Source organism: Labeo rohita, chromosome 4, assembly GCF_022985175.1.
Source record: "Labeo rohita strain BAU-BD-2019 chromosome 4, IGBB_LRoh.1.0, whole genome shotgun sequence".
NCBI lineage: Eukaryota > Metazoa > Chordata > Actinopteri > Cypriniformes > Cyprinidae > Labeo > Labeo rohita.
In genome coordinates, this window is record NC_066872.1 from 13071586 (window position 1) to 13086455 (window position 14870).

General features: G+C 39.9%; 1 protein-coding gene and 1 long non-coding RNA gene across 17 annotated transcripts in view; one reads left to right on the forward strand and one right to left on the reverse strand.

Moving 5' to 3' along the window:
• The window catches only part of LOC127164348 (NACHT, LRR and PYD domains-containing protein 3), a 1126570-nt gene that overhangs the window by 47585 nt on the left and 1064115 nt on the right, over window positions 1-14870 (forward strand). For 5 of the 16 annotated variants that reach the window (XR_007827625.1, XR_007827626.1, XR_007827627.1 and 2 more), the window contains one exon: window positions 292-465. The exons of the other annotated variants lie outside the window; for them this stretch is intronic. Coding sequence is in view for 2 of the 5 variants with exons in the window: in XM_051108234.1 (XP_050964191.1) it covers window positions 292-465 (174 nt within the window). In the remaining 3 variants the exon portion in view is untranslated. The remainder of the gene's footprint in view (window positions 1-291; window positions 466-14870) is intronic. 16 annotated transcript variants of the gene reach the window in all.
• Window positions 498-14870, reverse strand: part of LOC127164356 (uncharacterized) — a 268320-nt gene continuing 253947 nt past the window's right edge. Inside the window, exon 2 of the long non-coding RNA XR_007827629.1 lies at window positions 498-712. This is a non-coding gene — a long non-coding RNA (uncharacterized LOC127164356). The remainder of the gene's footprint in view (window positions 713-14870) is intronic.

Sequence of the window (14870 nt, forward strand, 5' to 3'; positions counted from 1 at the left end):
ATCTTATCTTTATATTCTTTCTTTTACTATGTTGTTGACATACGTTTTCAGGAACAGTATTGTGCCACTATTGTTTGTGTGAGAGATCTAATACTTTACTTTTGCATTTAAATGCAAGATATATAATGTCCAATGATTTGGGGGAATATTTGTTTCTTCCTGATAATGCTAAATGAGCACAAAATTATCTTTTTTGTGACCAGTTGTTTTTACTGATCACAATCAGTTCAATATTAAAAGGAACAATAAACACACTAATGTGATGTGGACTGTTGTTGTATGTGTTTGTAGGTTGTCTGGCTGTATGGTGACAGAGGAAGGCTGTGGTTATGTGTCTTCAGCTCTGAGTTCAAACCCCTCACACCTGAGAGAGCTGGATCTGAGCTACAATCACCCAGGAGATTCAGGAGTCAAACTGCTCTCTGAAAAACTGGAGGATCCAAACTGCTCACTGGACAAACTCAAGTATGTCAAGCAGGAGGAGTTTTTGGGTTTTATTGTTTAAACTTTTCAGTGTCTCTGTATATCTATATGAGTCTAGGAGTTTCTATAGGATGCAACAATATAAAGGAATATAAAGCACTGGTCTGAGGAGTAAAATCTTAACTAAACTGATCAGACAAAACAAATTAACAACAAAACAAAACTTTAACTCCATAACTGGCCACAAAACAGGAGCAGACAGTGAAAACACAACTAAAAATGCAGCCACCTTCCTGCAGTTTTTATAAATGGTAAAAACAAACATATTCAAATGTATCATTTATGTTGAAAATATTAACAAGTTGTAAATGAAGGAACAAAAAAGCTCTAACTTGGAATATTAGAAGTTACACATTGGTGTCACTATTACAGTAGATTAATTGACATTACCTCAGATTAGCAATGCCAAAAATAAACAAATAAATAAACTCAACCATAAGAATACACAACAGTTTCAACAGGACAGCAGGACACAGACAGCACTCTGGAAAATGTTTCTTATCTTCTTTGATCAGCTTTCTGTCAAAGAGACGGAAGGAGCCAATGTGGAAATTACAGAGAGAAAAACACAAATGACAGTACACCACAAAATAAGACAAGTTAAGTCACCTTCATTTCTTTAGTGCTTTATACAATTTAGTACAATACCAGTTTGATGTTGCAGGATGTAATTTGGCTGTAAAGCAGCTCTTCAGAAGATGATAGTGCAGCTTAATTCAGTTTAAGCTTTGTTCTTATACAATGGTTTTAGTCAATGCAGTTATATCAATACATTTCTGAAAGTTACGTGACTTTCAGAATCGAACTAAAAAAGCCAGGAGGTGACAGTGACAAGAAACTCAAACTCTATCAGGTGACACAAATGGAGAAAAAAAATATTTCAGTCTCATTTGGGGACCGGTTCTCCTCTGACCTAAGTGAATGAAGAAAGTAGAATGAATAAACTCACTGCATGCAGACACACCTGTACATACTCGCATATACATATAAACTTGATCCATGTATATACACCTACAACAACACGCACATGTACATATAAACTCGCTGCATGCAGACACACCTGTACATACTCGCATATACATATAAACTTGACCCATGCATATACACCTAAAAACACTCACACATACATATAAACTTGTTGTGCGCATATACACCCATAAAACACTCACGCAAACATACAAAATAAATTTCAGGTAAGATGCATGCTTGAGCCTACATACTAATAACATCCTAAATATGTTATGTAGCCTAATTTGCACGCATTGGGGAGTCACGCTCTAAGCGCCGGGTATTAAAATTGCTTTTGAAGGCGTGTGCGCGTGCACGTTTTACTTTCGGTTTTGTTTGAACGATCGCGCGGACTCTCGGCGGTGCTGAATGGGATTTTAAAAAGTGCCCAGTGGAAATTCGCCCCTGGTATATCGTATTCTATATTAAAGGTCTTTTTAAAACACAATTTTAATGCATTAAGTCACGTTAAGCGTTTTAAAATGGCCCGGCATCTGGAGATTCCGCCGGAAGTGCCGCTACTTCCTTTTACACTGAGATGCCTTCCGTTTACACTGAAATGCCTTCCGTTTGCACTGAAAAGTTAACGCACATCCAAATATGAAATCACTTGCATATATGTATATACACAACTCAAGCATGCGTCTAACCTGAAATTTATTTTGTATGTTTGCGTGAGTGTTTTATGGGTGTATATGCGCGCAACGAGTTTATATGTATGTGTGAGCGTTTTTAGGTGTATATGCATGGGTCAAGTTTATATGTATATGCCAGTATGTACAGTTGTGTCTGCATGCAGCGAGTTTATATGTATATGCGTGGATCAAGTTTATACGTATAAGCGAGTGTCTATTAGCCTATGCATGCGTTAAGCTTATATTTATATACAAGTTATTCACAAGTGTATATGTATTCATTACTAATAAAAGATGTATTGGTATGGATTTCATATTAGTGTGCACGTGTATTTCATATATATATATATTGAACATCCAACAGTATACATGTATACGCAAGTAATTTCTAGGTGTATATGCACGTGTTTTGTGTATGTATTGATAAGCGAAGTTTGATTTAAATCCTACGTGGCGCCTCATATATGTTTGCCATTTTGTGTTTGAGTTTGTATGTATGTTTGTGTTCGAGTTTGCATTTGTGTTTGTGTTTACATGCATGTTTGTTTTTTGTTTTTGCGTGCATGTTTGTGTTTGAGTTTGTATGTATGTTTGTGCTTGTGTTTGTGTGAGTGTTTGTGTACGTGTCTGTGCTTGTGTTGAGGACTGAAAAATCTAGGAGTGAATATAAAGAGATAACAAATGTAACTAAACAAACAATATTCACTAAAATGAAACAATGAAAAATGAATTTCCCAACAGCATACACCGGTTTGTTAAAACAATCACATTCGTCCCTATTTAAGTTTGTTGTTATCAACTTCTCCTTTATCTGTCTAACCTCATCCTGAACATCAGTTTGAAGCCACATTCACCAGATCCACATTATAAACATTCCTGTCATCCACCAGATGCCCTCACACAGATCCAGCTGTGTGTTGTAAAAAAGGTTCAGTGCACATCCTTTGACCTACTACCAACTTTTTGGCAAAGTTCACAACACCAGTAGACCCAGCTGCGCTCACAGGTGTATACCATAAATGGTTGGAATAGATACCCTTTTGATCACTGAACATCTTAGAAAAAATATCTGTTTTGATCACTGAACTTTACCTGACACAGCCCCCACAAAAGTTAAAAATGCCAGATCCCCTCAATTAGACTGTAAATGAGTCGCAAACCCTCAGAAACCATCTTTAGTGTTTTACAACATTGGCTGATCTGATAAGCCATGCATCGCCGATCGTAGACCCCCACACACCAACCTCTCTGGTTTATTGGGCTGTGTGATACAAGCTTTTTACATTTCGTGTGATGATGTTAAGTTTAGACAATTAACTACATGCGCGTGAACGTGTGTTTTAACTACCAGTCTGCAAGTCTTACGGAAAGAAAATCCTCTCGTTTTATTGTGTAGCGTGGAACAAAACATTTGCATTCACCTTGATATTTAACTACCTACATGTACATACATAAGCGCGTTTCAGCTGATATAACAGGCCGTAAGTTCTAAGACTGACAAACATCAAAGAGTGAATAAATTAAATTGATGAAGTGTGAATAACTAAATAAAATAAACTAAAATAAAGAAACATTTTTCTGTGGCTTAGGAGAAGTTTGTTTGATAGGAAACTGGTATGATCTTTAAAATGAAAAACTACTTGTATTAATGTTAAACAGGAAGAATGCTTTCATCAATTAAGAAATGTCATTGGTTTATTAATCCTTTAACTGTCACACCCATTTTGAACATAGACATGAAAATGTTAAATATGTTAAAAATCCAAACTTAAATTTTTATAATTCATGAACGAAAACATTTTGTAATATGACTTTATGTACATTTTCCATGTGATGCAATGTCTGATTTTAAAATGGTTTTCAAGAGATACATTTTGAGTTTTCAACTGATATATAATTTCTTACAATTTATAAAACATGATAGGGAAAAAGCCTTTTTTGTGACAGGTCAGAACTCCTGTTATGATGTACATTTTTGAGGTGCACTCTTGTCATAAATTAATCTATTACTTTTCCTACATAATTTGTAGCGAAAACAGTGGCCAAATATCTATTTAGGAGTCTTAGACCTTTCCAACGGGAAAGCTCTGCCACATGATCAGGAGCAGTGGGTCAGGTAATGTCCACCATGATGGTCCAAGAGAGCCATCTCTGGCTCAACCTGGCGCAGATGTCTGACGTCGACAAAGTTCGATTTCTCGACGCACCCGTCTCCCAGGTTGGCCTTTTCGGCGACACTGTCGAGGACTTTGCCCAGCAGTTCTCGGCAGTACAAAAGCAGACGGAGGCTATCAAACACATCTTGCCTGTCGTGACAAAGCGTCGGGTGCTCGACCTCCGCCTGCTCGTCACCGAGGGTGTCCCCCTGCGGCATCTACACCTGCTCCGCCCCCCGCACCATCGTGGGGGCAACCCCTCAGCGGGGGCGTCGAGCCAGCCACAGGAAGACGGCGCAGCCCGCTGCTCAGCCGCCTGCCAGAGGGAAGACCCGTAAGACGGCGAGGCGACCCTGACACGGGCAGCCTGGAGATGGAGGAGATTGTTCTTCGGGCGGTTCCAACATCGCCACCCCCACCCTCGGGGGAGGGCCGGGGGATGGTGTCTTCGCTGCTGCCGCTGACCCACGGGTCAGTGGTACCCACCCACTCAAAAGAAGAGCAATTTTCTCTATCTCCAGGTTTTCAGCCTCGAGTTCGGTTTCTGAACGACGCCCAGCTTCCTGATTGGTTTGCAGCCATCGACCTGAAGGACGCGTACTTTCATGTGTCGATTCTACCTCGATAATACCTCGATACCCTGATAATAGCTCACTCTCGAGATCTGTTGTGTCAGCACAGGGACCTGGGAGAAGAGCAAGCTCTCCCCTGTGCAGAGCATCTCTTTTCTCGGTATGGAGTTGGATTTGGTCAACATGACAGCACGTCTCATGAACGAGCGCGTGCAGTCAATGCTGAACTGTCTGAAACTTCAGGCACAAAACAGCGGTCCCTCTCAAATACTTCCAGAGGCTCCTGGGGCATATGGCAGCCGCAGTCGCTGTGACGCCACTCGGCTCGCTCCACATGAGACTGCTCCAGCGTTGGCTACACGACCGGATCCCGAGATGGGCATGGCACCGCGATACCTTCCGGGTCGGCGTTACCCCGGAATGCCGCCTCCTCTTCAGCCTGTGGTCAGACCCTGCGTTCCTACGGGCAGGAGTGCCCTTAAGACAGGTGTCCAGACATATGGTGGTCAACACAGATGCCTCCGCGACGGGCTGGGGTGCCATTTGCAACGGGCAAGCAGCTTCGGGCTCCTGGACAGGACCTCGACTGCGTTGGCATGTCACTTGCCTCGAGTTGCTAGCAGTGTTTCTCGCCCTTCGGCGGTTTCTGCCGATGCTGCGACACAAACACGTGCTAGTCCGCACGGACAATACAGCGACCGTAGCATACATCAACCACCAGGTCTACACTCCCGTCGCATGTCGCAACTCGCCCACCATCTCCTCCTCTGGAGTCAGACGTGGCTCAAATCGCTGCGCGCTGTTCACATTCCAGGAGAGCTCAATCGTGCAGCCGATGCGCTCTCATGACAGCTCACACATCCTGGAGAATGACAACTCCAACCCCAGGTACTCCAGCTAATTTGGAGTCGATTCGGAGAGGCTCAGGTGGACCTGTTCGCCTCCCCGGAGTCCTCCCATTGCCAGCTCTTTTACTCCCTAACCAAGGCTCCCCTCGGCAGGGACGTGCTGGCACACAGCTGGCCCCAGGGGCTTCTCAAGTACTCCTTTCCCCCAGTGAGCCTCCTTGCACAGACCCTGTGCAAGATCAGGGAAGACGAGGAGCAGGTTCTGCTGGTTGCGCCTCACTGGCCCACCCGAACCTGGTTTCCCGACCTCATGCTTCTCGCGACAGACCCTCCCTGGAAAATTCCCCTGAGGAGAGACCTTCTTTCTCAGGGGATGGGCATGATCTGGCACCCGCGTCCCGACCTGTGGAACCTCCACGTGTGGCTCCTGGACGGGACGCAGCAGACCTCGCTGGCCTCCCCCAAACCGTGGTAGACACTATCACTCAGGCTAGAGCCCCCTTTACGAGGCAGGCCTACACCCTGAAGTGGGATCTGTTCGTTGATTGGTGTTCCTCTCGCTGAGAGGACCCTCAGAGATGCTCGATCAGAGTGGTGCTTGCCTTTCTGCAGGAAGGGTTGGAGCGGAGGCTGTCCCCCTCCACCCTGAAAGTGTACATTACAGCAATTGCAGCGTATCATGAGGCAGTGGACGGCAGGTCCTTAGGCAAACACCACTTGGTCACTAGAATCCTGAGAGGTGCTAGGAGGTTAAACCCTCCTAGACCACGTCTCTTTCCCTCTTGGGATCTCTCAGTAGTCCTCTTAGGCCTGCGGAGAGCTTCCTTCGAGCCACTCGGTTCAGTAGAGCTAAAATTCCTGTCATTAAAGACAGTGCTCCTGACCGCGCTCGTTTCTATCAAGAGGATAGGAGACCTACAAGTCTTCTCTGCTAACGAAGCGTGCCTAGAATGCGGTCCGGCTGACTCTCACGTGATCCTGAGACCCAGACCGGGCTATGTGCCCAAGGTTCCCACCACCCCCTTTCGGGATCAGGTGGTGAACCTGCAAGCTCTGCCCTCGGAGGAGGCAGACCCGGCCTTTGCGTTGCTGTGTCCCGTTCACGCTTTGCGAATCTACGTGGACCGCACCCGGAGCTTCAGGCGCTCCGAGCAGCTCTTTATCTGCTTTGGTGGACAGCAGAAGGGTAATGCTGTCTCAAAACAGAGGTTGGCCCACTGGGTGGTAGATGCCATCACCTTGGCGTACGAGACTCCCAAGGTGAGCCGTGCCCCTTAGGAGTTAGAGCCCACTCCACTCCTCCTATGCGTTGGCGCACGACGCCTCTCTAGCAGATATCTGTAGAGCTGCAGGCTGGGCGACACCTATCACGACGTAACGTCGGAGTGGACGACTGAAGGGGAATGTCCAGGTTACATCTGTAACCCTCGTTCCCTGAAGAAGGGAACGGAGACGTTACGTCCCCTTGCCACAATCCTGAACTATGCTGAAAGCTGGGTTTCGGCTCGGCTCCTCAGCAAAAACCTGAATGAGTGGATGCACGCCACCACCTTATATACCCGTATGTACGGGGGAGTGGCTTGCCGTGCAAGATCCACTCGCCAATTTTCATTGGCCTTTTCTCTTTAGCTCAGAGGTGACTGGGCTCCCAAGTACGATCCCAAATACGTCACTCGACGTAACGTCTCCGTTCCCTCCTTCAGGGAACGAGGGTTACAGATGTAACCTAGACGTTTTGAAGGGAAGAAGTGGATTTTTCTTCACCTGAAATGTTAGTGTTTTCATCCTGAAATGTGAGGCAAATATTAGAGTGTGTCAGTAAAGAGAGATGTACAAAATGTACAGTGCTGTGGGTCCAGGATTGAAAACCATTTTTGTAAGGTACCATGACATACCACGACTATACAAGCATCAATGATTTCAACAAAATTCCTTCTGACTGAGGAAAAAAAAAAAAACTTTTCACAGGCTCTGGAATTAGACTATTAAGTGATATCCGGGCTTAAATTGGGATTTGTTATGTATAATATTATATATATATATATATATATATATATATATATATATAGGGATGCACCGGTATCGGGCCCGATACTGAGCTCCTGTACTCCTACTCGTACTCGTTAAAATGCCCCGATACCAAACGCCGATACCACACAGCATGTGACAAGTGCGTATTCAGGCAAAGAAACACCGACAACAGAACAACAGACAGCAGAATGGAGTCATCAGAGATTAAGAATGTCTACGAAGTATATGTATGCAAGTAATATAATGTTAAACATTCAGTATTAACGCCTGTATAGCTGGTGCGCGCGAGCTAATGCACGCAGAGTGGAATGAGCGCGCGGAGGTGAAGATGTGCAGGCTTGTCGAGTTAAGATCCCGCCTTGACATCACTGGAAAGTTTGTAGTAGTTCTGTCGGATATGTCAAAAACAAGTGAGTAAAGCAATGCACAAGTTATTTTAACGAGAGAGAGAGAGAGAGAAAGAGAGAGAGAGAGGGGAAGCGAGAGCGAGCGCCAAAGAGAAAGAGAGAGAGCGCGCGCTTTTGTTGCATGATCTTTATTAATGTTCGCTCACTTAGCACATGCATGATTTGGATTAAAACAAACTCATGAATATAAAACAAAATTTATAGAGCTGCTCACTATAAAAGATTATGTTAAACCTTAAGCATACACGACTGTACGGCGAAAGTGAAACTAGCAGTCTGTGTGAAATGCACTAGGCTGTACTGTACTTGAACGCGTTGCGAATGTTTTGCTGGCTTCAGGAGTGTTTCTGCATTATTTGAGTCTTCGATTATAGCCCAAATAGCAGCATGTTTCAGATGAAAAACGCTACTTATATTTCTGAAAATATCAGAGTTATGAGATTGATGACGAGTGGCTCCCTGCATTATTACAACAAAACGCGTGATTAAAGTACTGAGCAGCTGCAGCGGGGCAGTTTAAAGAATTAAACAGTGAAAGTAACAAAACACATTTTAATGGGCATAATTAAGTGTAAAAATAAAAATAACTAAGGGATATATAGTCAAACCAAAAATTATTCAGACACCAGATATACACCACCTAATGTTTGATTTTTTTTTTTTTTTTTTTTTTTTTTTACTAGTGGGTGCAGGACACAGTTTATGATAATGTGAGAAATGTTGTCTGATAAATGTGAGAAAAGATATCTGAATAAATTTTGGTTTGACTGTTTCCATTTAATAAAAGAAGTTAACCGACTAACATTATACATATTATTTTAGTTTCTGTATCCAATATTTTACAAATTTACTGGTTAAATTAAAAAAATATGGTATCGGTACTCGGAATCGGCAAGTACCAAAAATAAAAGTATCGGTATCGGGCGAGTACTGGAAAAAGTGGTATCGGTGCATCCCTAATATATATATATACATAGTACTGTGCAGAAGTCTTAGACCACTAGTATTTTCATCAGCTAAAAATGGTTCAAAGTCAGTTGAAGTCAGTCTTTTGCTGTATTGTGTCAGTAGAAAATATCAGTTTACATTTCTAAACATTCATTTTGCCATTAATTATAATAATCCAGTGAGATTTTTGTGTGGAGCACAGGCTGTTGTCAGACTCCTTGTGCAAACAGATCTGATCTCTCCATCATTCAATCCAGTCTGTCTTAAGAAACAGAAAAAATGGAGACAGACTAAATCCAGAAGAACTGTGGCAACATCTCCAAGATGCTTTAAGAGACCTACACCTACAAAGCTACAGTACTGTTCAGATTTTTAGACAGTTAGGCACATAAAATGAGGATGCTGTCAAAAACAATGTCATAAATAGATTTTCTTTCAGCATTTGATGTGACCATCCTTTGCGTTTAAAGTAGCTTTTGCCCTATGTGCACTTGTGCATAGTTTTTCAGGGAGCTTTGCAGGTAGGTTACTTGAAACATCTTGGAGATGTTGCCACAGTTCTTCTGGATTTAGTCTGTCTCAGTTTTTCTGTTTCTTCATGTCATTCCAGAGACAGACTGGATGATGGTGAGATCAGATCTCTGTGTGGAGCACTGGCTGTTGTCAGACTCCTTGTGCAAACAAAAATCTCACTAGATTATTACAATTAATGGCAAACAGAATGTTTGGAAATGTAAACTGATGTTTTTTACTGACACACTACAGCAAAAGATAGAAATAACTTACTTTAAACCATTTTTTAGCTGATGAAAATACTAGTGGCCTAAAACTTTTGCACAGTACTGTATATAATTTTTTTTTTTTTTTTTTTTTGCAAATATGATTAATTCTGAAGCATTATTCTCATCAGCTTTCTATCTGCTGTGACATATAAATCTGCATGTTTTTTAATATCTAATTCAAGGGCATTTTTTGATTCATCAGATGTTTGTCATGGGATAATGTCACTTTGACTCAACCGATTTGTTCAAAACAATGAATTATTCAGTAATGAATCGAGATGTGGTTTTGCTGTCTTTCTTTGAGATTATTTTTTGCTGCTGAAATAGAACTATTGAACAGTCGTGATGCTGAAAATGTGTGATGTTGTTTAACTAACTGTAATTTAAATATATCAACTTTTTATTTTCTGAATTTTTACTTTATCATGCTGAGTTTATCTGTGTTATTTTAATTTCTCCTGGAGAGTCTGTGTGAGTCTCGCCTCAGCAGCGCATCCTTATACCGTCAGTGCATACATTATATACAGTAGTTATATACACTATTCACCACTTACTCTAAATCAGTGGTGTAGTGATGCCTGGAAAAGTGGGCATAAGCCCCAAATACTAGCTGAAAACAATAACTTACTTATATCTGGACGTGATTCTCCACAATCTCTGCTGTTCTGAACTTACTATGAACACATTCATTTACTGAATCCTTGGACTGAAAAGTTTACAAGGGTTCACCAGTTTAAAGATCCCATTTTAAGGCATTGTTTTCTTTATAATGTACTGATTCAAATTAGTAATCAATAATTAATTATTATTTTACCAGTCTGTGTGCCTCCCCTGACATATTCATGCACGTATGAACAGACAGCATTTGGGGTGGGGGGACGGAGTAGGCGCAATTGTTAAGCATATTTCAAAGGAAGTCGGCGCCACGGTCCAGACCGCATCACTGTGTCTTTACTAGGTGTTCTCAGGGAACATTTTCATTTATTCACATTCAATTGAATCTATGTGCCAGGGCTCAGCCCCGGATGGCCCCGGCCCAATTTAAACCCTGGTGATATCTATCTAGCTATGAGTAAACTGAAATTGTCAAATCATCATTAACAGACAGCAGCTTTTCAATGTGAGTGGACATCGGAGCATTTGAGTCATTAAATTGACAGCTAATGAACGCCTACAAATGTACATCTAATAGACAACAAAATGGTAATCCATCCACAAATTAAATATACAGCTTTTGTTAAGAAAAATAACATTTTAACCAACTTAAGACAGTACAAGATCATAAAAATGCAAAAGAATTAATAACAAAATAAAACATTATAAATACAATACACTTAACTATAAATATTATGATAAAAAAATTGAATTTAACAACTTAAAAATAAAAAATGAAAATAAAATATTTTAAATACCTTAAGAAATAAATCTAATACAAATCAAGAGCATGTTATCACACTTAACATTAAAACATTACTGATCAATTAAAATGTGTTAGAAAAAAAGTAACCCTTGCATTGGCTTACTTATTTTAACAAATAAAACAACCAACAGTTTTAAAATGATTATTGGTTTTATTTCTTGTATAAAATGCTTGTATAAACTGCATTCCTCAAGTCCAACTCTGTTGCTGTCGGGAAGTTGATCATCACTGCATCTGCCAAATAAGAAACAAAAACAGCATAAGAAAAGATTTTTTTTTTTTTTTTTAACTTAAATTACACTAGACAGTGACAGAGAGTCACAATAAACACTGAAAACAAAAACAAGAGATATATTGTGTATCACCATTCAGTGTGTAAAAAAGAGAGAATCTCTCTGGTAAATGTTGTGTTGTATATTCAAACCTTTAATGAGTGAGAACAGTGCAGGCTTTTCAAATGCCTCCTTCTGCATCGGACCACCCCCTTCATGTTGAATCTGGATATGAGGGAATTTTTTAAAACTCTAAAATGTAATATAGATAGAGGTTGTTAATTGTAGACAAAGTTTGATATTTCAAAATAACCAGTAAAGGAATTATTTCTTAAAATTTCTGATTTGCATTGTAACTTAGAGTATCGACACCACAATATTTGATTAATGTGACACGTTTTGAAGACTGTACCTGTCCAACATCCTTCTGGCACCATCTTTGAGGTTTCTTCCTTCAATTCTGCACAACTTTGACACCTGAATAACACATGCCAGTGTCAGGCAGGTAGTGTTTTATGTGACAGTGTACAAGGGATACAAATTGTCTGGCACAACTGATTTCATAACAACACAGTGATGCTGCTGTAACTAAAACGTAGCCCAGTTCACACATTAACCTCAAATGTACATGGAATAATTATTTCACCCCTACTGTTTTTATGACATTGTTTTCTGATTGTCCTGTTTAGGCTTTAATGCTGCATTGCACATCTGAGCTATTTGCACTATTTTAATACTGCTGCAAACATTTTAGAATTGAAAATGTCATATTTCCACTGTATGTCATTTATATTTTTAAGCTTCGGTATCAATTTGTAAGTTTCAAACTAAATCTTATTGTACTTGTACAGTGACAAAGATATTCTATTCAATGAGCTCATGCTTTCTGTAAACCATTGTTCAGTCATAAATTCAGTAGAATAGTTCAAATAAATGATTGACTGTCAAAGATTTAGAAAAGAAATGTTGCACTGGTGAGTTTTGTTTTGTTTTTTACCATTGCTGCTCGGATCTTTTCATTTTCCAAACTTTTTTCCAGATGTTGAAACTCGTCCTCAGTTTGTCCAATTCTTCTGAGTGTGTTCACTGTAGAAATTAATATAGATTTATCCTTGTTTTGTTTGTTCTGTTGTTTGCTCTTTCGTCTTCTCTTGCACTGTTTTAACATCGCTTGAGTTTGTAAACACGTACAAATGATAAACTTTAACTCTGTTATCTATTAAATTTTGTAATTAATCCTCTGATCACATGGGGTCTAGTCACGATCACTATCAACTACCATCTGCTCAATCCCTAAGATAAAACGTACGGTTTGTACACATGATAACAAATAATATAAACAATGGACACGTCAAAACATCAAACAAACTATTACGATTGAAGTTTAAATAATTGGACAGTCAATACTGTATAGTTTATTGTGTTACATTTCAAAAAAAAAAAAAAAAAAAAGGATTACAATTTTATCTCAGGATTTTAACAGTTAATGTTTCCTCAGACCGTGACATGAACTAACCAAACAGAGCATTTATTTACAAAATTAATATAGAAAACCTACAAAAATACCAAACACTACTCATCTTACATGATATCTAACATCATATCAGCAAAAACGATGAATAAAAGTATATTTACCTTCCTTCATGTTTGTCTGGGCACACAGACGCAGTACTCAGAAAGTGACGTGCGCTGATTTAAATTAAATGTTCACTTGTCCTGTGTCCTCTTTCAATAAATCTAATCTAATCTAAATCTAATAATAAATAATTAATGCCATCATGCAAAATGCTTGATGAATTCAGTATATTTCTCATATTGTAGGCGATACATAATGATATACACCTTAAAAAGAGCCGAATACATGTAGTGAATAATATGAAAAGTTATCTGGAGACCAGCTGACCACGACACTACAACATTCACCATGTAACTCACTAGAGACGTCTTTTGAGGAGGTGCACACGACGTTTCTGGGACATTCGCCAAAATTATAAAAAAAATGCAACGTTACCATGATGTCCTCGTGATGTTGTCATTAATAATGTCACGCTGACCAAATGACGACCAACTGACAACATCCTCACAACGTACTGTGTTTACTAGATTATCTCAACTATATGTATATTCAGGCATCACTTCTCACTGATCACGATGAAAGTTACTAGTTTTGAACACTCGTCTGCATTTTTGGGTTCGACACTCTTAATCACGGTCAAATTCAACATTCTTAATGTCTCAGCTCAGAAATTACACTCTATAGAAACACAATATACTGTTGGGTGTTATTAGAGTAATAATTATCACCTGTTAAAACAGCAACAGCCTAGCAACCACCCGAAGCACCTTAGCAACTGCATAGCAACACCCTAGAAAGCAACTTAATTACCTTAGCAACTCCATAGCAACAGTCTAGCAACTAGAGATGTCACAATACTCAATATAATATCGAACTGTTCAGTACGACATCCACGGTTCAATACGTGCTTGTGAATTGTGTTTTTTCGGTTTTGCATTTAAATAACTTCCTTGTTTTATTTCTCTCTGAATTTGCTGTATGTGCGCCTGCGATTTCACGTGCTGAAATGAGGAAACGCCTCCCCACTTATATTTGAAAAAGCAACACACGCAGACCATCTTCCATTCTAATAACATGCATTGATCAGCCTTTCTAAACCTGTTGTCCAACAAAAGTTATAAAAACAAAAGTTATAAAAAACATTATAACTTGTTTTTGATTCACAACATCTGTTTGAAATAACTTTCTTATGTGATCTGATGTGGATTCTTATCACAGAATGAGGCAGACAATAAATTCTATACTCATACTCTATGCATGTTGATTAACAATGGCTTATGAAAATACCCGAGATGTCTTGAAGAACACAGATAAACCATATATTATTGCAGACGAGAGTTTATTGTCCTTACATTTTGTCATTTAAAACGTTTAACGTTATATCTTGTTTTTAATCAGTTACAGCAATAGTGATGCTTTTATCCATGTTAGAGAAGCTGGAACGGGACGTAATCAGCGCTACTTCTTTGGCGCATATATGTTTTTTTTATGAACGAGGGCGCCCTCTGGCGTCCAGTATGAATAAAAGCCATTTTATTTTGCGTAAAAAATACCTCTCGTAAAAGAAAAAATAAGCAGACATATACTAAACCACGCTTTTTCTAGTGTACAGAGGTTTTCGGGAGTATTTTGTTAATTTGTTCCAAAAAAACCCACACTGAAGTGGCAAGATATCAGAACCGAACCGAAAACCGTGGTTAAAATCCGAGGTACGTATTGAACCGTGGACTAA